Genomic DNA, 23,583 nt, shown 5'->3' with positions numbered 1-23,583 from the left:
TGACCATGGAGCCCAATGTGGGGCTTGAACCCACAACCCTGAGATCAAGACCTGAGCTGAGATCAAGTCAGACATTTGACTGCATCAGCCACCCAGGTGCCATGGTCTTCTGCTGCTCTGAAAGTAGTGATTTCATGAAGAGGAGGTCCTGGAGTGCCCTGCAGTGTGCGTCCCGTTTATCAGGACTTGGCACTTTTGGAGAGTATCCTGTGCGTGTTGCTAATGCCCTCTTGTTGTGTTCGAGTCCCTTTTCCTTTTAGTGTAGTCATCTGCACTGACTCTGCTGTAGTGGGCAGTGCTTGTTCTCTGTGGTGTTTGTGGGGCCCGGGAAGGCCAGCTCTGAGGGGTACGCATGCTGGGGAACTTGGCAGCCGGGCAGTGTTGGCAAAATTTGTGTTGGGGCTCTAGTCCTATGCTCGTCCCCCAAAGTGCTGTGGCATCTGGGGGTTATGTGCTGGGGCCAAGGGGGATGCGAGGTTGGGCATGGGGTGGCAGCTGAGCAGTTCACTAGTGACAGGTGTATGCCTAGTGGCTCAGTAGGGTGTTATCAAAATTAGCCCCGAGGGGGCACTTGGTGAGCTGTCAGGAGAGCATGCGACTCGGTCTCAGGGTCATGAGTTTGAGCCCCACATTGGGTGTAGAGATTACTGTAAAAAATAAAACCTCTAAAAACAAAATTTGTGCTGAGCCCAGGGAGGAGACTAGCAGGCTTGGGAATTGGCAAGTGCTCTGGAGAAATCGTAGGCACGGTGTTCGGGCAGCATGTTAGGTAGCCAGTGTCCGCGCAGCCACCTCCCACAGGTGGCTGTGTATGCATGCAGCGGGGGGAGGGGGGGGTCGGGGGGTAGGAAAATGGCACCTGGCGGCTCCCTCATTTCTGCAGTCCCCTAGCATCCTCTGTAATTGGCACCGTGTAAACGGTTTCTGTGTTGCCTCTCCAAGCAGGCTGGCTGTTTAGGGGCCCGCTCGCTCAGGCTTGAGTCAGCCGACCTAAAGCTCCAGGTTCCAAGTCCCACCGGTTTTACGGGAGTTCAGCCCCTCTCACTTTTAAAGCCAAGCCTTATGGGGATTACTCTACTCCAGGTGAGCTCCCTGATGCCCGGGCGCTCTCCACATGCACAGCTCCCTCCCTCCCTCCCTCCCTCCCTCCCTCCCAGGGGCAACCTCCCTCTGCTCTCACACCTTCCTAACCTTGCAGATGCAGTCCCTTCTCTTTATTTAGTTGCACAGTTTGTCTTGCCAATCTTTGGACTGTGCTCCCTGTTATTGACTTGGTCGTGGAAGATACCTAGTTGTAAACATGGAATAGGGTGAGCTCAGGAGCCTCCTACTTCACCATCCTGAGCTCCTGATAAGGTGTGTTTTTTGCATGTTTTGTATGAGCTAAAGGGGGTAAAATAAAGCAGCATTCCATCTATGCTTTTATTACATTCTCCAGTTTGAGGACAGTCAAGAACCAAAATGCACTGCTCAGGGAGATGACAAACGGGCTACTGAGAATCTAGTATCTTCATAATGCTATATATTCATGGAATAAGTAGACTGAACAAATATAAAGACAAAGCTCCGAATACTGCTTCACCAATGCTACACTGAGTCTGTTTTTAGAAGGAAAAAAAACCCCAGTATTATTTTTCATAAAGTTTTTAATAAGCTTTCATTTTCTCACATGTACACTAGTAAACTTAAAAAGACAAATATTTACTACCAAATGTTAAATACTGTACAATTTATAAAAAATATAATTTTAAGAATTTGGAGTAATAAAGGGGAGAAACCTACTTCAAATGGATAAAATAAGAAAATTCTACTTTTTTAAGAAATTTAACTAGAAAATAAGACTTTTCTCATTTGTCTAAGGGAACACTAAAAACTTTACTGAAGCCAGAGACCATACTAATTTTGTTCAAGGTTTCATCTACATAGCTTTAAGTTAGCCTTAAAAATTATTTGCCAGCACATGTAAGGCTGTTAAACAGTGCGACTGAGGAAACGACTATGCGGGCGTGGGAAGTCATGAAGAGCAGGGATAGGTCTCGTTCATCTTCAGATCCTCAGCTCCTAGCCTAATGCCTGGCTCAAAGTAATAATGTTTAAGCAATGCTTGTTGCTTTGAACTGAACTGGGAGAATATGCATTTCTACCTTTGGTCCAATTTTCATTTCATATGAAGCACTGCATTTGAAGTACCTGAGTAGCAGTCCTGGTCTTTGGCCCTTGACCTTAAATTCAGTACGGTAAGCTAACACATGTACGTACACTTTGTCCATCAGCCTTCTGACAGGATCCTCAGAACTGAATCATCATGGGCCTGTGAATCATCTCTTATGTGGTCTGATTCTTATTTCTTGGATAAGTTACTATCAGTGTGCAAAAGTAATGCATTTTCAGTGCAGGATAAGAATGTGCTTTTGAGTAAGAATGGAATAAAGGCCTTGCTTTTCCATGTTGTAAATAACAGATACATAGCATCTTATATTATGACGTAATTAGCAACTTTTAGACACTGAACATAATACACTGTATTACAATGAAATGTGGTAGGCTTCCATTTTAGGAGCAAAAATAAGTTTCACATGAAAAAAGATTTATTTTAGATTCACATAAAATACATTTAGAATAAATCTAAATATTTAGCATTTAAACACAGAGGAGCTTCAAGATGTATAGTCTCCATGCTGTCCACAAAGCAGGTACAAAAAGCTTTTTACAATTACTGATCATCACCTCGTTGTCTTAAATTTCGAGACTTCCCATTTTCAATTCTTCTCTTTTTAAAGACTGGGGCTACTCCATCTGCGATGACTCCAAGAGAAGTAACTGTTTTTTCTTTAAATACCACTTTGGGTTGCCCACCAATATCAGGTTCTGAAGTTGATACATATTCATTTTCAGTGCTTGGAAGTTCCAAATCTACCTCCTCACTGAAAGAGAAAGTGCAAGTACAATTATTATTTGACAGACATAAAAGACAAACTTTTACATAACCTCAGAGTCCACCAAAGGCCCTCTTGCCCTTCCCACAGCTTGGCAGGTAAAACCTTCCTGGGAACCTTTGAATTAATAACCTTTTTTTTTAAGCGTCTATCACTTAAACCAAAAGCTTACCTAGTCAGGATCGCTGTAGATTAACTGACCATATAAACATGGGTTTATTTCTGGGTTCTCTACTCTGTTCCATTGATCTATGTGTCTATTTTTGTGCCAGTACCATAGTGTTTTGATCACTACAGCTTTGCAGAAGGCTTGAAATCTGGGATTGTGAGATCTCCAGCTTTGTTCTTCTTTTCCAAGACTACTTTGGCTGTTCAGTTCCATACAAATTTTAGTATTATTTGTTTTAGTTCTATATAAAATGCTGTGGTATTTTGATAGGGGTTGCACTGTATGTGTAGATTGCTTTGGGTAGTATGGACTTTTTTTTTTTTTAGATCTTATTTATTAATGAGAGACACGGTGGAGGTGGAGGGTAGGGTGGCCAAGACATAGGCAGAGGGAGAAGCAGACTCCCCATAGGAGCCTGATGCGGGACCGGATCCCAGGACCCCAGGATCACGCCCTGAGCTGAAGGCAGACGCTCAACCCCTGAGCCACCCAGGCATCCCTAGTATGGACATTTCAACAATATTAATTCTCCCAACCCATGAGCATAGAATACCGTTCCATTTGTTTGTGTTGGTTAAGACTTAACACTTAACATATGCCTATTCAGTTCAATTATCTTAAAAGTACATGGTAACAAACTTGTTTCCCTCTCAGAAAGACAATGTAGAAAGATCTATAGCAATAGTACTGCAAGATCTTTTATTCCCATCCTACATATAATGGATAAAAACATGTTTTAAAAAGTAGGTTTCTAGGCATAGTAATTACTTAAAAATAAAAACTTAAAAAAAAATTATCTCTAAACCTAACGTGTGGATTGAACTCACAACCCCGAGATCATGAGTCACATGCTCCACTAACTACAGCAGCCGGGCATGCCCCTATTTTTTTTTTATGTAAATATAGTTTGGGAATTTGCTAGAATTGCAACAAAGACAGAATGTAAGCACAAAGATAACATTTCAAACTAGTAACAGGCAGTTGAAACTAAAACAAAACTTCTGCATCATAAAACACTTGAGGAAGAATCTAAGGTCATAATGCAATAAACATTTCCTCAAAAAATCTGATGAGGGGATGCAGGAAATAGGAATTCTCACTGGAGCAGTTCTTAAATCTGATTTCTTTTGAAAACATGTCTTCCAAAACTTTTATTTACCGTATTAAAACTCCTAGTTAAATGCTGTTTTTGTCTTCTTTTCCTACCTTCCTATTTTCTCTGCTTTTCCTAAGAAGGCTAGTAGCCCCTGCAATTGATGGGAGTATTAATTCTTGGCTTTTTATTCTTTTATTATAGGAGAGGAAACTGTGGTTTAAAGAGGTTAAGTAACTTGGTCAACCAAACTGTTACATAAGTGGTGGAGCTTGGATTAAAATCCAGGTCTATCTGACCTAAAAATTATATTCTTTCCTGTAGACCACTCTGCTTCCAAGTGAAAGTAAGAAATTTTATTAATCAAGGAGAGAAACATTTGAGGAATGAAGAACAGTAGGGTTTGGTCACTGGAAAAATGAACTTGTATCCAAGAAAATTTGATGTGGGACTTATGTATTTCACTTGAATCTTGGTGCTTTATGCTGATAGCGTGATCAAGCTGTAGTATTGCTTCTTAACTGGGAATATAGGAAAGATAAAACAGAGACGGGTTCCATCTTTGAAATGATGGTTCTAGGAACTTCTAGGTGGAAGTTAACAGAAGTGGCAGTTAAGTAGGATACGACTTATTTATTTATTTAACTATAAATTTATTTTTTATTGGTGTTCAATTTGCCAACATATTTAACAGAAGTTTGTATTTGAAAGAAAAGGCAAGAGCCTGCAAATAAATAAATGCCTTTTCAAATAACTTTGGAATGAGTTATAAAAAATAATTATACAAGTACTTTCACAAAACCATAATCATTTCCAAATTCAAAATGTAAGAACTGTAAAGGTTATAATACCCAAACACAATGTAACAAAGGTAGAAAAATTAAAAAAAAAAAAACCCTCCCCACCCACGTGTAGAATTAAAAATGTGAAAATCAATAAAATGAAACCTCATTCATAATGGAGCCAGGCCAGCAGGGCAAGCTCTCAACAACCTATCACTCCTCAATTCCAGACCCAACAGGAGAGGGACCTTGTACATGGATACTACTTTGCTATCCCAGCAGGACAAAGAAAGGCTTTCCTTCTACTCCAGAAACAATCCAGCTAATGAGAGATAGTCAGATCTTAGCCAATGAAAAGCCACTGTACTTCCAGTTTCCTCCAATGAACTTTTTTGTTTGTAACAACCTTCCCAACACCCCACTTTCCTCTCTCTATAAAGGGCATTCCTCTTCTTCCTTCTTTAGACTTGCCTATGGCTTCACCCTATCTTGTTTGTCCTGGGCTGCAATTCTCTGCTATTCCTGAAGAAATCTGTTTTTGCAGGTAAAATACGAGGCAGTTTTATTTTTACAGTTAACACTACTCAGTTATAAGAAATGGGATCCAGGGAAGACCCTCAGCAACTGTGGCTAATAAGCAAAGAGATGATAGTACCTACAGAGCCAACTGGTTTTGTGCTTTCTCACCAACCCTGGAATTTGAAGGTGAGTTTTCTCCTGGATTTTGAGCTCCATGCTAATGTGTTCAAGCTCCCCAGGTTTCATGTGGATTCTGTTTTAAGGCCTTCAGTTTTTTTGTTTGGTGTTTTGTTTTGTTTTAATCTCTGAGATTATTTGGCCTTTGTCTGACTCCTTTTAGGACTTGGACTGTTCCTGATAAAACTGTGTGGGTCTTTGGCAAAACTCTAGTCTAGAACCAGATTGTGCCTACTGAAACTATTCTAGCCTTCCATCTGATGCCTTTTTGGAACCAGACTGTTACTGTTGAAACTGTGCTGTTTGGAAATTTTCTCTGCTCTAGGGAAAAGTCTCTAAGAAATGGGAGCCCTGTCATAAAAATACTTGAAGGTGCCCCCCCATCTCCTCCCACCTATCTGGGACTCTAGCTTGTTTTATGTTTAAAATCTATTATCCCTATGCATGCACATTTTATAACTAAGTGGCTCAACTTAACCAAAAGTAATTTTGAACTTCAATGGCATTATGGGGAACTTTGAAATTCCCAAACTTGTTTTACTCAAAATCAAATTAGAAGGCTGTGACTGGTAGAAAAACAAAGCACAAACAATGGATTAGGATGCCTATTTTATTTTTTATTGAAAAGTTTTTTAAAAACTTTACTTCCAATACTGTTAACATATAGTGTTCTATTAGTTTCAGGTGTATAATATAGTGATTCAACAGTTCTGTACATTACACAGTGCCCATCATGATACATGTACCCTTAAGCCCCTTTACCTATTTAATACATTTGTCTTTCCTCCTCCCCCCATATCCCTTCTGGTAACTATTAGTTTGCTCTCTATAGTTCAGAGTCTGTTTTTTTGTTTCTTTTTTCCTCCTTCATTTAAATTCCAAATATGAGTGAAATTGTATATGTGTCCTTTCTCTGACTTATTTCACTTAGCATTGTATACCCTGTAGATCCACCCACATTGTTGCAAATGGTAGGATCTCATTTTTTTATGGCTAATATTCCATTGTATGTATATATAACCTTTTCTTTACCCATTCACCTGATGGATACTTGCACTGCTTCCATAGTTTGGCTATTATAAATAATTCTGCAATAAGCATAGGGGTGCATACATCTTTTTAAATTAGTGGTTTTGTATTCTTTGGTGTATATCCAGTAGTGGAATCAGTGGATCATATGGTAGTTCCGTTTTTAATTTTTTAAAGATTTTATTTATTTATTCACGAGACACAAACACACACACAGAGGCAGAGACAGGCAGAGAGAAGCAGGCTTCATGCTTAGCCCGATGTGGGACTCGATCCTGGCACTCCAGGATCACGCCCTGGGCCGAAGGCAGGTGCCAAACCGCTTAGCCACCCAGGCGTCCCCCTATTTTTAATTTTTTGAGGAATCTCCATACTGTTTTCCACAGTGGCTGCACAAGTTTGCATTCCCACCAACAGCACAAGGGGGATTCCTTTTTCTCCATATCCACATTAACACTTGCTATATTTGTGTTTTTGTTTTTAGCCATTCTGACAGGTGTGCGATACTGTGGTTTTGATTTGCAATACTCTGATAAGTGATGTTGAGCATCTTTCCATGTGTCTGTTAGTGTTTGTATGTCTTCTTGGGAGAAACGTCTGTTCCTGTCTTAAGCCCATTTTTAAATCAGAATATTTGTTTTGTTGTGTTGAGTTGTATAAGTTCTTTGTATATTTGGACACTGACTTTTTTATCAGATGTGTCATTTGCAAATATCTTCTCCCATTCAGTATGCTGACTTTTCCTTTTCTTGGTTGCTTCCTTTGCTGTGCAGAAATGTATTTTATTTTTAATTTTAAAAAATATTTATTCATGAGAGACAGAGAGAGGCAGAGACATAGGCAGAGGGAGAAGCAGCCTTTTTGTGGGGAGCCCAATGTGGGACTTGATCCCAGGACCTCAGGATCATGACCTGAGCCAAAGGTAGACGCTCAACTAGTAAGCCACCCAGGTGTCCCTGCAGAAACTTTGTATTTTGGTGCAGTCCCAATAGTTTTTTATTTTGTTTCATTTGTCTCAGAAGACGTACCTAGAAAGATACTGCTATAGCTGATGTCAGGGAAATTACTGCTTGTGCTCTCCTCAAGGATTTTTATAGTTTCAGGTCTCACATTTAGGTCTTTAGTCCTTTGTGAGTTTAATTTTTGTGTATGGTGTAAAAAAGTAGTCCAGTATCATTCTTTTATATGTAGCTGTCCAGTGTTCCCAACACCATTTGTTGAAGAGACTTTTTCCCATTGCACATTCTTGCCTCCTTTCTCGAAGATTAATTAACCACATAATCATGGATTTATTTCTGGGTTCTCTATTCTGTTCTATTGATCCACCTGTTTATATTTGTGCCATACTGTTTTGATTACTATAGTTTTGCAGTGTAACTTGAAATCTGTGGTTGTGATACTTCTAGTGTTGTTCTTTTTCAAGACTGCTTTGGCTATTTGAGGTCTTTAACTGATTCCATACATATTGTAGTATTATTTGTTCTAGTTTTTTGAAAAATGCTGTTGGTATTTTGATAGAGATTGCATTATATCTAGATTTCTTTTGTTGTATGGATGTTTTAAAAGTATTTTTTAAATCCATGAGAATGGAGTATGTTTCCATTTGTGTTGTCTTGTTTCTTTCATCAGTGTTTCTTAGTTTTCAGAGTTTAGGTCTTTCACCTCCTGCATCCAGTTTGTTAGGTTTTTACTATTTTTGGTGCAACTGTAAAAGGCTTTTCCCCCTTAATTTCTCTTTCTGCTACTTCATTATTAGTGTATAGAAATGCAATGGATGAAGTGCCTGGGTGGCTTAGTCAGTTAAGTGTCTGCCTTTGACTCAGGTCATGATCCTAGGTTCCTGGGATTGAGTCTCGCATTGGGCTCCTTGCTCAGGGGGAGCCTGCCTCTCCCTCTGTCTGCTACTCCCTCTGCCTTCTGTTTCCCCTGCTTGTGCTCTGTCACATAAATAAAATTTGTAAAAAATTTTTAAAAAAATACAACAGATTTCTAAAAAGAGAAAAAAAAATTTAAAGTAGGCTCCACACCCAACATGGAGCTTGACCTCACAACCCTGAGATCAAGAGTCACATACTCCATTGACTAAGCTAGCAAGGCGCCTTGATTTTCTGTATACTGATTTTGTATTCTACAACCTTACTGAATTCATTTATCAGTTCTAGTACTTTTTTGGCAGAGTCTTTAGGGTTTTCTACATACAGTATCAACTCATCTGTAAATAGTGAATGTTTTACTTCTTTACCAATTTGAATGTTTTTAGTTTTTGTTGTCTGGTTGCTGTGGCTAGGACCAATACTATGTTGACTAAAAGTGGTGAGAGTGGACATCCTTGTCATGTTCCTGATCTTAGGGGAGAAGCTTAGTTTTTCACCATTAAGTACAATGTTTGCTGTGGGTTTTTTGTATATGGCCTTTATCATGTTGAAGTATGTCCCTCTAAACCTTATGCTTTGTTGAGGGTTTTTATTGTGAATGAATGATGTACTTTGTCAAGTGCTTTTTCTGTATCTATTGAAATGATCATATGCTTTTCATCCTTTCCCTTGTTGATGTGATGTATCATGTTGACTGATTTGGGAATATTGAACCACTCTTGCATCCCTAGAATAAATCCCGTTTGTGAATGCTTTTTAAAATATATTGTTGGATTCAGTTTGCTAATATTTTGTTGAGCATTTTTGAATTTTTGTTTGTCAGAGATCCTGGCCTATAATTATTTTTTTTTCCTATAGTGTCTTTATCTGGTTTTGGAGTCCAGGAAATTCTGGCCTCATAAAACCACTATAGAACCTTTTTCTCCAACTACTAATTTTTTGAATAGTTTGAGAAGACTGATAAGAGTTAATTCTTTAAATGTTTGGTAGAATTAACCTCTGAAGGCATCTGGTTCTGGACTTTTGTTTGTGGGGAGTATTTTGATTATTGGTTCAATGTCATTCCTTGTAATTGGTATGTTCAAATTTACTATTTCTTCCTGATAGTTTTTGGAAGGTAAATGTTTATAGAAATTTGTGTTTTTCTTCTAGGATGTCAAATTTGTTGGCATATAATTTTTCATAATATTCTCTTAAAATCCTGTATATTTCTGTAGTGTTGGTTATTTTTCCTCTTTCCTGATTGAGTCCTCTCTCTTTTTGTCGAATCTGGGTCAATGCTTATTAATTTTGTTGATCTTTTCAAAGAACCAGCTCTAGGTCATTATTCTGTATTTTTTGTTACTATTTCATTTATTTCTGCTCTAATACTTATACTTTCTTCCTTCTGCTGGTTTGGGTTTTGTTTGTGCTTCTTTTTCTAGTTCCTTTAGGCATAATGTTAAGTTGAGACTTTTCTTGCTTCTTGAGGTAGGCCTGTATTGCAATAAACTTCCCTCTTAGAATAGCTTTTGCTGTATTCCAAAGATTTTGGACCACTGTGTTTTCATTTCCCATGTTTCCATGTAATTTTAAATGTCCTTTTTTGATTTCTTGGTTGATCCACTCATTGTTTAGTAGCATGCTATTTATTTATTTATTTATTTATTTTTTAATTTTTATTTTTTTTAGTACCATGTTATTTAGCCTCCATGTAAATGTCCTCTTTCTAGACTTTTTTCTTAAGGTTGATTTTTAGTTTTATAGTATTGTGTTCAAAAAAAGATGAATGGTAGGACTTCAATTTTTTTCATTTCATTGAGACTGGTTTTGTGGCCTAATACATGATCTGTTCTGGAGAGCTATGAGCACTTGAAAAGAATGTATATTTTGCTGTTTTAGGATGGAATGTTCTGAATGTATGTTAGATCCATCTGGTCCAATGTGTCATTCAAAGCCAATGTCCTTGTTGATTTTTTGTTTGTATGATGTGTCCATCACTCTGAGTGGGGTGTTAAAGTCCTTTACTATTATTGTATTACTGTTGATCAGTTCCTTTATGTTGATTATTTAATTTTTTTTGTATTTGGGTACTCCTATGTTGGATGCACAAATATTTACAACTGTTATATTTTATTGTCCCCTTTATTATTATATAATGTCCTTTTTTGTATCTTGTTATAGTCTTTGTTTTAAAGTCTATTTTGTCTTAAAGAAAAGGGTATTTTGTCCTAAGTATTTTGCCACTTGGGCTTTCTTTTGATACCCATTTTCATGAGAGATGTTTCTTCATTCCCTTGTGTTCATTTGGAAGGTGTTTTTAGGTCTGAAATGAGTCTCTTGTAGGCAGCATATAGATAAGTCTTACTTTTTATCCATTCCAATACTGTCTTTTGATTGGAGTGTTCAGTCCATTTCCATTCAAAGTTATCATTGATAGGTATTTATTGCCATTTTGTTACTTGTCTTATGGTTGTTTTTGTAGTTCTTTTCTGTTCTTTTTTTCCTTCTCTGATTAGTGGCCTAAGTGATATACTTGGGTTCCTTTCTCTTTATTCTTTATATATCTTTTACTGGTTTTTGAATTGTGGTTACCATTAAATATAACATCTTCTGCATACAGCAATCTATATTTAGTTGATGGTTGTTTAAGTTTGAACCTATTCTTTAACCTTCTCCCCCTACACTTGAGGTATATGGTTTCATAATTTACATTCTTTTATTTTGTGAATCCCTTGACTGATTTTATAGATATACTGCTTTTGTTTCCTACTTTTCTTACTCCTACTTATGGTCTGTCTTTCCACTAAAAAAAGTCCCCTTTAAAATTTCTTGTAGGGTTAGTTTAGTGGTCATGAATTCCTTTAACTTTGTTTTTTTTTTTTTTTTTATGATAGTCACAGAGAGAGGCAGAGACACAGGCAGAGGAAGAAGCAGGCTCCATGCACCGGGAGCCTGACGTGGGATTCGATCCGGGTCTCCAGGATCGCGCCCTGGGCCAAAGGCAGGCGCCAAACCGCTGCACCTCTCAGGGATCCCCAATTCCTTTAACTTTGTTGGGCAAATTCTTCATCTCTGGGATGCTTATTTTATTTTAAAAGATTTTATTTATTTATTCATGAGAGATACACAGAGAGAGGCAGAGACCTAAGAAGAGGGAGAAGCAGGCCCTCTGCTGAGCAGGGAGCCTGATGCAGGACTCAATCCTAGGACCTCGGGATCATGACCTGACCTGAAGGTAGAGAGAGGCTCAACCACTGAGCCACCCAGGTGCCCCTGGGATGCCTATTTTATTTTATTATTTATTTTTTATTTTTATTTATTTATGATAGTCACAGAGAGAGAGAGAGAGGCAGAGACATAGGCAGAGGGAGAAGCAGGCTCCATGCACCGGGAGCCCGATGTGGGACTCAATCCCGGGTCTCCAGGATCGCGCCCTGGGCCAAAGGCAAGTGCCAAACCACTGCGCCACCCAGGGATCCCGGGATGCCTATTTTAAATAGTACCTTGGGGCTTCCAGATGTTTTCAGGATTGAGGTCCCCCCCCGCCCCCGCAAATGCTATTTCTGAATCAACTGAGGCAAACAACTGAAAGACATCAAAATGGCTTCTGAGGCTTTTTTCTCCCTCCCTCCATCTGCACCCATCTTGTACTCAGGCCCCACCTCTGATACCATTTTTGTCTATTCTCTCTGCTGAACTTGCCTTTTCCTACTCACCTCTCTGCTCCTTCCTCTCCTGAACCTATTAAAACCTGCTTCTTTAAAGTTAAGTTTTCTGAAGACCTAAATAAACCCTATGGTCTGTGGACTAAGGCTCAATTGTAAGCCATGGTTAATGAGTTTTCTAAAGTGACTGAGGGTCCCAATAACTTTGCTGAAAAATATAGCATAGTTATAAAAATATAGCATGAGAAACCAAGGTGGTAAGTTTGAATATCAATTATCCCATGGGCTTGTTGGTGAGAACCAGGCCAAACACTGGATGAAACTAGCTAGAGAACATCCTGAAAAACAAACCTCTAACCTTTGGTAAGATGATAGAACACTTGTTGGAAATCTCCACCAAGCAATTACAGTAGCATTTCCTAAGCCCACTGTCTGAAATAAAACTCAGGCTTGCACACAAATGCTTGATGAACCCATTCATGACGATTACAATTGACACCAACTGTCTTTAAAGAAAATTCTGATCTTTTCTTTAGATGTTGAGTCCACCCAGGTAGCATTTAACTCTATGTTTATTAATGTTCCAATTTGGGAATTTCTCCTTTAGTTAAAAAGATCAGGATGAAATGGTAAATTGCCACTCCAGATTTAGTGAATATAGCAAACCAGCTTGCTCACATCCTAGGTGAGTCACCTAAAAGCCTGCTAAAATTATCAATTTTCAACTCCAGCAAATGAAGGCCCTTAAACACAAAACCAAAAACCTAGTTTCTGCTATTATTGCAAAGAGCCAAGGCAGCTGAAAAGAACAAAAAGGTTATAAATTTAAGCTCTCCAGGCACTTTCAGCCCTCTAGTCAGTCTTTTTAATGACCTCTTAATTTCCCAATGACGGGGCTCTAAGGAACTGCAGGGGCTCTTTCCTCTTAATCAGCTTGGAGAAATCACTCAAGATTGGAACAAATCTCTCTCCAAATTGACATCAGAGCTACACTCTGTCATCCAGCCCACTGCTACCACACTATCCCTGCCTCATAATAGTAGTAAAATGGTTCAAATAGTGGAGATCTCTAATAAACCACAACAAGTTCCTGTCTCTGAATCTATTCCCTTTTGTCTAGGCTCTTTTTTCCTTAGTTATTGCACCCTTATTCATTTATTGGGCCTAAATTTCTTAGAAAAGCATCTTACGCCAGAATTTCTTTCTCCCCAAAGACGGAAATAATTCTAGAATTTGAATAGCCAACAGGGGAATTAGATGACCTTTGGCATGTTTTATTTGTTCCTATTGAATCACCTACCGTCCTCTTTAGGGGCAAAATCCCCAAATGATTTTGGCAGAATCCAAGTGCACCTCCCACTAAAATTCAAATAGAGTCCTCAAAACCTTATCTCATAATTAATCAAGAAGTAAAGAAACCCTTTCAGGTGTCAAATGCATAACACAAGATTACAAGGCCCAAGGCCTCACGTAATACGTATTTTACCTGGGAGGAAACCCAGTGGCTGAGGATGGAGGCTTTTCCAGGATCTCTGAGCAATAAATAACATTGCTATCCCTCTCTTGGCACACCTTGTTGTTCCTAACCCTCATGTGCTACTGACATCCATTACGACTGAAAGAAAATTTTTCATTGTAATTGATCTATGCAGTGCATTTTAGTATTCTAGTTGATAGCAAGAGCCAGTATCTTTTTGCTTTACACCTGGACAGAATTCCCTAAAGGTTTCAAATAGTCCTTCCTTTTCACAGACCTGAAAAGCTGATTTGGATATCAGGTTTTCTATAGGTTCTAATTTATAAAATGTAGAAGATATACTTCTCCCTTTTTAAACCTCTTCACAAGAGGACAGCACTTACTTATTAAAACTTTTGGCCTTAAAGGGACATAAAATTTCCAAAGAAAAACTGCAGTTTTGCTCAAACTCAGGTTAGGGCACCTGATCTCAGAAGGTGGATTACATTTGGATCCAGGAAGACGTCAAGGCATCCTGAATTTCCCCAAACCTAAAAGTAAGCACCAGTGACAAAGCTTTCTTAGACTGGCTGGCTACTGTCAAAATTGAATCCCAAACTATGGCTCAACCTTTATAGGCCTTATTAAAAAATGACAAACATAACCCTATTATTTGAAAAGATAAGGATAATACAGCCTTTGAGAACTGAAAGCCTAATAAAAAATAAAGCCCCTTGCTCTCAGACATCCTGATAATCAACTTCCCTTTTTTCCTTTGTATGTAAGAAGGAAGAGACTGCCGTTGGAGTGCTGACCCCAGAATATGAAGACTCTCATGGACGCATAGGTTATTATTAAGAGCCAACAACTAGACCCTGAGCATGGGGATATGCTTTTTTGTCTCAGAGCCATTACTGCCACTGTCTTTTTAGTTAAGGCCATTGAAGAAATAGTGGGTTTCCTTTAAGAATCCTTGTGCCACACACAGCAGAAGCCATCCTGAATTCTCATCACTCTTGCTGACCTCATGAAATCCTCATGCTAACTGCTCCTCATATAACTTTCTCATTGCAATAACCTTAACCCTGCTATTCTCCCCTGCTTCACGGATGAAACCCCTCAGGACTACTTAATGTTGACAGCTCACCTTTTGACTCCCTGTGACAATTTATAGGAAACTCCTTTAACCAATGCATATTTTTCATGGTTTACTGATAGTTCTTATTTAAAGGATAAAAATGGTAAATACTCTGCTTATTAGCATGTTATTGGATACTCCTTTTGAAGTCATCGAGATGGCACCTTTAACCTTTGGCTACTTCAGCCCAAGAGGCTGAATTACACATCCTTACTAGAGCTTGTACCTTAGTCAAGGGTAAAGGCACAAATATTTATACTGACAGTTGGTATACCTTGGGGGAGAGCTCATGACTTTGGAATATTATGAAAACATAAGGTGTCCTTACTTCCAATGAGACTAAAAATGACTTGTATGTCCAAAATGTATTAGATGTCATAGTTTTGCCAGTGGCTCTAGCTATTATTAAGGTTCCTAGGCATTCCAGACTTAACTCCCTGGAGGCCAAAGGGAACCACCTGATATTTCTGCCAAAAATGCTGCACTCAGGAGATCAACAGCCAAACCTCTGTCAAGGTCCAAAAGGATGTTCTCCCAAATATAATTTGGAAAAACTGACAAGTGATATCTAACAGTTGGTTCTAAGCAGGATTCAGCTCTGGGAAAGTGCAGAGGGTGTTAGGAAGCTCAGTTCATACCCTTACCGAGACAGCACAACAAACAGCACAAACAGAGCACCGAACCAGCAGTTTGAAAAACACGGAGAGCAGACAGAAGGGAGAGTGATGTGCTCTTTTCAGTGTGGCCTAGAGACAGAGGGCTCACAGGGCTCCTCCAGGAATAAAGGAGCTGGCAGGTGCCATTTCCCTTCCCTGCTCTGTCCTCCCCTCCATATAAACAATGGCCACCTATGGGAACCAGTGAAGCCAACACTCATTACCTAACTTGCTTACACCAAGCCCTGCTGCCCACCCCCTAACCCCATGCTTCAGTGGATCTCCCTTCCCAGTAACACTTAACTCTGTACAAGAGAAGTAGGTCCCATCCCTGAGAAGTCTGGCGCAAACCCTGCCAACACTACATCTCTCAACACGTTTTGTGAAACCTCAGTTCCTTCGGGGGGGGTCTCATTTTGCAAGCAGACTATCGCACACTTTGTTAAAATGCACCCCAACCCTACTGCAGACCAAACACTGCCCACAATAGCCAAAGAGAACCTCTGCAGTTGGACTGAAGGCAAAAGAGGTCAAGACTCAACAGCAGAGAACACACAGAGACACTTCCCAATGCTCCAGGCCCCGGGGAATAGGAACACTGCATTGCAGAGCACTATAGGACTTTTCTTCATAAGACTATTAGTGTTGAGAGCAAGAAGTAGGGACACCTGGGTGGCTCAGTAGGTAAGCATCTGCCTTTGGTTCAGGGCGTGATCCCAGGATTGAGTCCCACATCAAGCTCCTCCCAGGGAGCCTGCTTTTCCCTCTGCCTATGTCTCTCATGAATAAGTAAATAAAATCTTAAAAAAAAAAAAAAAGCAGGAAGTAGCTGACCTTCCTAACACACACAGAAATTCAGACAAAATGAGAACAGAAACACTTTGCACATGAAAGAACAGACCCAAACCACAATGAGAGAGCTAATAAGCAAAATGGACAGAATATGCCTGATAGAGAATTATCATAAAGATACTCAATGGACTTGAGAAGAGTGGAAAATATCAATGAGACCCTAACACAGAGATTAAAAATAACCAGAGATCAAGGATGCAATATATGCAATTAAAAATACACCTGATGAATAAAGAGCAGGCTAGATGAAGTAGAGGAAGAAATAACTGACCCAAAAAAAGAGAGTAATGGAAGGTAATCTGAGAAAAGGAGAAGAAAAAAACCTATTCAAATTAAAAACAGTCTTAGGGAACTCAGTGATTCCATCAAGTGTAATAATATTTGCATTATATGTAACTCAGAAGAAAAAGAGAAGAGGGGCAGAAAATTTATTTGAAAAAATAACAGCTGAGAAGTTCCCTAATCTGGGGAAGGAAACTGATATCCAGATCCAGGAAGCACAGAGAGCTCCCCAAAAATTCAACTCAAGGAGGTCCACACACTGAGACTCATAGTAATTAAAATGGCAGAAAGTATCATTAAAGGAAAAACAGCAGCAAGAGAAAAGAAAACAGTTGCATACAAGGGAAACCTCATAAGGCTATCAGTGGATTTTCAACAGAAACTTTCCAGGTCAGAAGGGAGTGATATGATATTTCAAAGTGTTAGAAGGGGAAAATCTGCAGGCAGTCAAGAATATGCTATCCAACAAGGCTACCATTTAGATGAGAAGGAGAGACAGAATTTTCAGACGAACAAAAACAAAAAAGTTCATGGCCACCAAACCAACCCTACAAGAAGTAATAAAGGAGCCTCTCTAACTGGAAAGGAAAGACCACAAGTGAGAGTATAAAAGTAAATATTTCTGTAAAAATCAGCCAAAGGATTCACAAAATAAAAAGATGAATATGACACCATATACTTAAATGTGGGGAGAGATGGGTAAGGAATGGGTTCAAATTTAAATGACCATGAACATAATACAGCCTATATGCAGAAGATGTTATATACAAACCTAATGATAAGCATACATCAAAAACCAGTGATATGCAAAGAAGAGAAAAGAATCTCATTATATTACTAAAGAAAGCCAATATAAGCCATGACAGAGAGCAAGAAAAGGAACAGACTAAATCTATAAAAAAACCCCAAAGAACAAGTAACAAAATGGCAGTAAATACATACCTATTAATAAATAATTACTTTGAATGTAAATGGACTAAATGCTCCCATCAAAAGACATAGGGTGACAGAGTGAATAAAAAAACAAACCCTATCTATAGGTTGCCTACAGGAGACTCATTTTAAAAGCCCAAGATATCTGCAAAATGAATGTAAGGGAATAGAGAACCATCTTTCATGCAAATGGATGTCAAAAGCGAGTCAGGGTAGCAATACTTGTATAAGACAAAATTGACTTTAATACAAAGAGTGTAACAGCAGACAAAGAAGGAATCTATATAATAATAAAGAAAACAATCAACAAGATAGAACAACTGTAAATATTTATGCACCTAAAACATAAAATAGTTAATAAATAAAGGAAATAACTGAAGGTAATACATTAAGTAGGGCACTTTATTTTAAAGATTTTATTTACTTGAGAGACAACAAGATTGAGTGAGCCCAGAGGGAGACGGAACAGCTGACCTCCCCATGAGCAGAGAGCCTGACAAGGGCTCAATCCAGAACCCTGAGACTGTGACCTGAACTGAAAGCAGACACTTTACCAACTGAGCCACCCAGATGCCCCTTAAGTAGGGCACTTGAACACACCACTTGTGTCAATGGATAGATCATCCAAATAGAAAATTAACAAGGAAATAGTGGCTTTATATTTTGTTTTGTTTAGAAGAGATAATATATTAGGCAACAAAACAAGTCTCAACAAATTGAAAAAGATTGAAGTCACACTATGCTTCTTTTCTGAATACAACACTATGAAACCAGAAATCAACCACAAGCAAAAAAAAATCTGCAAAGAGGACAGATATATGGAGATTAAATATGCTACTAAACAATGAATGGGTCAACTAAGACATCAAAGACGACATAAAAAATTACAAAGAAACAAATGAGAATGAAAACACAATGGTCCAAAATCTTTGGGATGCAGCAAAATCTATTCTAAGAGGGAAGTTTATAGCAATACAGGCCTGCTTTAAGAAGTCAGAAAAATCTCAAACAACCTAATCATATACCTAAAGGAACTAGAAAAAGAACCAACAAAACCCCAAACTAGCAAATAAAGGAAATAATAAAGAAAACAGAAATAAATTATATAGGAAAAAAAAGTCAATGAAATCAGGAACTGGTTCTTAGAAAAAGGTCAAGAAAATTGATAAACCTCTAGCCAAACACATCAGGAAAAAAAAAAAAAAAAGAGCGAGAGACAGGGGGAGAGGACCTAAATAAACAAAATCAATAATTAAACAGGAGAAAAAACCAACACCATTGAAATAAAAACAGCTGTAACAGAATATCATGAAAACTTACATGCCAACAAACTGGACAACTTAGAAGAAATGGATAAATTCACAGAAACATACAACCTACCAGGAGGTAGGAAGGAGGAAGAATAGAAAATTTGAAAAGACTGATCACAAACAATAAAATTGAATGATTAATCAAAAAACTCCCAAAAAACCTAAGTCCAGGACCAGAGAGCTTAATAGGCAAATTCTACTAAATACGTAGGTAGTAAAACAGTTACTACCTGTTCTTTTCAAACTATTCCAAAAAATGCAAGAGGAAAGAAAACTTCCAAATTCATTCTATGAGGCCAGTATCACTAGTACCAAAACCCAGATACAGACACCACAAAAAAAGAAAACTACAGACCACTATCTTTCATGAATATAAATGTAAAAGTTCTCAGCAAAATATTAGAAAACTGATTCCAACAATACATAAAAAAAATATGCCACGATCAAGTGGGATTTATTCTTGGAATGAAAGAGTCGTTCAATATTTGCAAGACAATCAACATGATATATCACATCAATAAGACAAAGGATAAAAAGCATATAATCATTTCAGTAGATGTAGAAAAAGCATTTGACAAAATTTACAACATTCACTCATGTATAAAAACTCTCCTCAATGTAAGTCTAGAGGGAATATACCTCAAGGTAATAAAGTCTTCCATGAAAAATCCATAGTCAACATCACAATAATAGTGAAAAACTGAGAGCTTTTCCCCAAAGGTCAACAAAGTGACAAGGATGTCCATCTCACCACTTTTATTCAGCATATCCTAGCCACAGCAATTAGACAACATAAAGAAATAAAAGGCATCTAAATTGGGAAGGAAGAAGTAGAACTCTCAGTGTTTGCAGATAATATAACACACACACACATGTGCATCCATAAAGATTCCACCAAAAAACTGCTAGAACTGATAAATGAAGTCAGTAAAGTCACAGGATACAAAATTATTGTACAGAAATCTGCTGCATTCCTATACACTAATAATGAAGCAGCAGAAAGTGAAATGAAGAAAAAATTCCAATTACAATTGCACCAAAAACAATAAGATATCTAGAAATAAGCTTAAAGAGATGAAAGACCTGTACTCTGAAAACTGTAAAACACTGATGAAAGAAATTCAAGACAACACAAAGAAATGGAAAAACATTCCATGCTCATGGGTTGGAGGAACAAATACTGTTTAATGCAAATTGGTTCAGCCACTGTGGAAACCAGTGCAGAAGTTCCTCACAAAATTAAAAACAGAACTTCCCTAGGATGCAGTAATCAATCACACTACTGGGTATTTACCAAAAAAATTCAAAAACATTAACCCAAAGGGATACATGCACTTCTATGTTTATTACAGCATTATTTACAACAGCCAAATTATGGAAGCAGCCCAGTGCTGAGTGATAGATTAATGGATAAAGACAATACGATACACACACATTGGAATATTATTTGACAATAAAAAAGAATGAAATATTGTCACTTGCAACAATATGGATAGAGCTAGACAGTATCATGCTAAGTGAAATAAGTCAGTCAGAGAAAGACAAACCTCATGATTTCACTCGTGGAATTTAAGAAACAAAACAAATGAGCAAAAGGAGAAAAGGAGAGACAGAGACAGAAACAAATCAAGAAAAAGAATCTTAACTATAGAAAACAAAGTGATGGTTACCAGAAGGCAGGTGTATGGGGTGATGGGTGAGGTGATGGGTAAAACAGGGTTTGGGGAATAAAGAGCATACCTACAATGATGAAAAAAGAGAAAAGGGGGTGGGGAACAGAAAAGGAAATAAGCACACACGCACAAAAATAATAAAACCCAAAAAAAGAGCTCAGGCCTCACAGATACGGTCTTCATCTAAGGCTGTCTGGTGAACATTAAGGAAGAAAGGCTTCGGAAGCCTGGCTCATTTACAAATTGGATAACCTACACGGAGTACAACTGCTCCTCTACTTTAGAAGTGATTATTAGAATCACTTATTGGAGTACCAATGTTACAAGGAGCCCTGGACCCCTCACTGTCCCCACAACAGAAGCCTCTATAACAACCATTGTCCTTTGCAGGTTCCTTCACTGTCCCTTCGATATTCAGAAGCTCTACTCATCCCTGAACTTTCTAACGAGAGTCAGTTGGTTAGTTATCTTGTGGCAGACTGGTGTTAATCCCTTAAATCCATTCTCCCTTTCTTCCCTAGTATTAGGGCAATGGCTGGACCCATGGTTTCTCAAGACTACCTTTTGGAATCTCTCCTGCAGTTAGGTATGGCCGGTCATGTAAACTAAGTTCAAGTTATGGGTCTTCTGAATGTTGGCCCTAAAACACAGGCTATGTCTTCCAGCATTCTTTTTCCTTTCTGAGGGTACAAACATGGATATGGCAGTGATCCAGCTTTGACAATTCAACAGACAACATTGTGGAGAATGGCAGAGCAACAAGATGGAAAGAAACTGCATCACTGAATGACTTTATGGAATACAGATACAGACCTGCTCTGAATCACCTTCTATCTTTGCATATTATATGAGAGAGAAATACATTTCTGTCTTGAGTTGGGGGAAAAAAAAACCAGGGTGGGGATGTGAAAATTTTCATAAACAGAAACCTCATTTAGAATGGAGTCAGGAGGCCAGCAGGGGGAGCTTTCACACCCTACCATTCCTCAGTTGCAAACCCAACAGGAAGAGACCAAGGACCCACTTTAGTATCCCAGCAGGAAGAAGGCTCTTCTTCACTCCTGCCCCTGCAAACAGCGCAGCCAATAAGAGACCATCACAACGCAGGCAATTAAAAGCCACTACACTTCATGTTCCCAGTTTATTCCAATGGACCCATTTTGTTTATAATAGCCTTCCCTATATCCCCCTTTCCTCTATAAAAGAGTGTTTCTCTCTTTTGTTCTGTGGATTAGTCTATTTTTTTCTTTTTAAACTTTATTTAGTCATGAGAGACAGACAGAGAGAGAGAGAGAGAGGCAGTGACACAGGCAGAGGGAGAAGCAGGCTCCCTGTGGGGAGCCCAATGTTGAACTAGATCCTGGGACTCCAGGATCACACCCTGAGCTGAAGGCAGATGCTCAACCGCTAAGCCACCTGGGTGACCCGGATTTGCCTATAGTTTTGCCATAGTTTGCTTGTCCTGGATTGCAGTTCTCTGCTATTCCTGAATAAACCCGTTTTTGCTGGTAAAAGAACTGGCAGACTTACTGACTGATTGAGAGCGTGCACTTATAGGCAGGAGGGAGCATGGCAGAGGGAGAGAGAGAATCTTAAGTAGGCTTCATTCTTCAGTGCAGAGTCTGATGTGGGGCTCAATCTCACAAATCTGAGATCATGACCAAAATCAAGAGTCTGTGCTTAACTGATTGAGCCACCCAGGTGCCCCTGGCAGTTTTATTTTTAAGGTTAATAAAAACAAATACTCTTTTGGAAAACCATCAAATGAAAAAGTAAGTGGAAATACAATGCTAAATTGTTCTAAAAACAATGAAATCGGGGAGCCCGGGTGGCTCAGCTGTTTAGCGCCACCTTCGGCCCAGGCCTGATCCTGGAGACCCGGGATTGAGTCCCACATGGGGCTCCCTGCAAGGAGCCTGCTTCTCCTTCTGCCTGTGTCTCTGCCTCTCTCTCTCTCTCTCTCTCTCTGTCTCTATGAATAAATAAATAAAATCTTTAAAAAATAAAAATAAAAAAATAAAAACAATGAAATCAAGGAACTTTCATTCAGAGTTTATGTGATATATAGCCAGAACTATATTCAGAGACCAAACTACTTTAATTATGTTTGTTAAGAAACAACATCACTTCCTTGTGTCCTCTCAACAGTCTAAGTGTTCATCTGAAGAAAGAACAAAAATAAAGGAACTTAAGAAAAGTCAGGGTAACAAAATTATGAAAATAAAGAGAAATGGATAAGCAGAAAGCCCATTAATAAATGGAAGCATAATAAAACAGACAAAATCAAGCTGATTAAGTAAAAACAAATTTAAAAAAATCCTTTAGTAGAAACCCAAGCCTCCATACCCCACAAAATGATCAACAATTAGAGAGTTATATGTGAAGAAAAACAGTTCTGGGAGAGCTCTGGAATCCTCTTAAGATATTTTAGCAACATAAAAAACCCTGCGAACTACAAAAGAGAAGAAAGACAACTTCATTTCATCTGTATCACCTCATCTACCAAGGCAACACTGCCCAGAGCCAAAAGGAAACTTCCCAGCTAGAAAGAGTTCCCCCTTCACCAGGATAAGACAAGTAGAGTGAGTGACTAGCTTAACTAGCCTTTGGGGGCACTGTAAGAAGGTCCTATTTCAGTTTTGCTTTATACTGGCAAGCTGAGATGTACAGAGATCACTAGGAACAAGGAAGAAAAGTAGGATCTCTCAAGGGCAGCTGCGCAGCAGGAGTGACTGTGGTTCATAGTGATGTACTCTACAAACTCAGCAGCTTTTGCCACTGAAAAAGGAACCAACAGACAGTACAACTATTCCAGACTTCCTGCAGATTTCACCAGGTATTCTGCCCAACAGGTATTAGCTTTTCCTGATTCCAAATGCCTGAGTCCCTTGATCTCTGTCTCTGCCAGAGCCTGGCAGCAAGGTCTGTGGGTCATCCCCCACTGTTAATTGGTATACTCAGGAATAGCTGTGCATTTAAATGCTACCACCCTGATGCTCATTACCAGTCTCTATTGCAGTGTGCACATTGAGGATGGGTGTAGATAATGCCACATAG

The 23,583-nt window shown here is 38.8% G+C and overlaps 1 protein-coding gene across 2 annotated transcripts in view; it reads right to left on the bottom strand.

Annotated features, from left to right (window-relative positions):
* Positions 1-2,570: 2,570 nt before the first annotated feature.
* Positions 2,571-23,583, bottom strand: part of WBP4 (WW domain binding protein 4) — a 59,375-nt gene continuing 38,362 nt past the window's right edge. For both annotated transcript variants that reach the window (XM_041731099.1, XM_041731098.1), the window contains exon 10: positions 2,571-2,924. In XM_041731099.1, the coding sequence (XP_041587033.1) occupies positions 2,714-2,924 (211 nt within the window). In that variant the 3' untranslated portion in view covers positions 2,571-2,713. The remainder of the gene's footprint in view (positions 2,925-23,583) is intronic.

This window comes from Vulpes lagopus, chromosome 16 (genome assembly GCF_018345385.1).
Source record: "Vulpes lagopus strain Blue_001 chromosome 16, ASM1834538v1, whole genome shotgun sequence".
NCBI classification, from domain to species: Eukaryota; Metazoa; Chordata; class Mammalia; order Carnivora; family Canidae; genus Vulpes; species Vulpes lagopus.
This window is presented reverse-complemented; position numbering and strand designations above follow the sequence as displayed.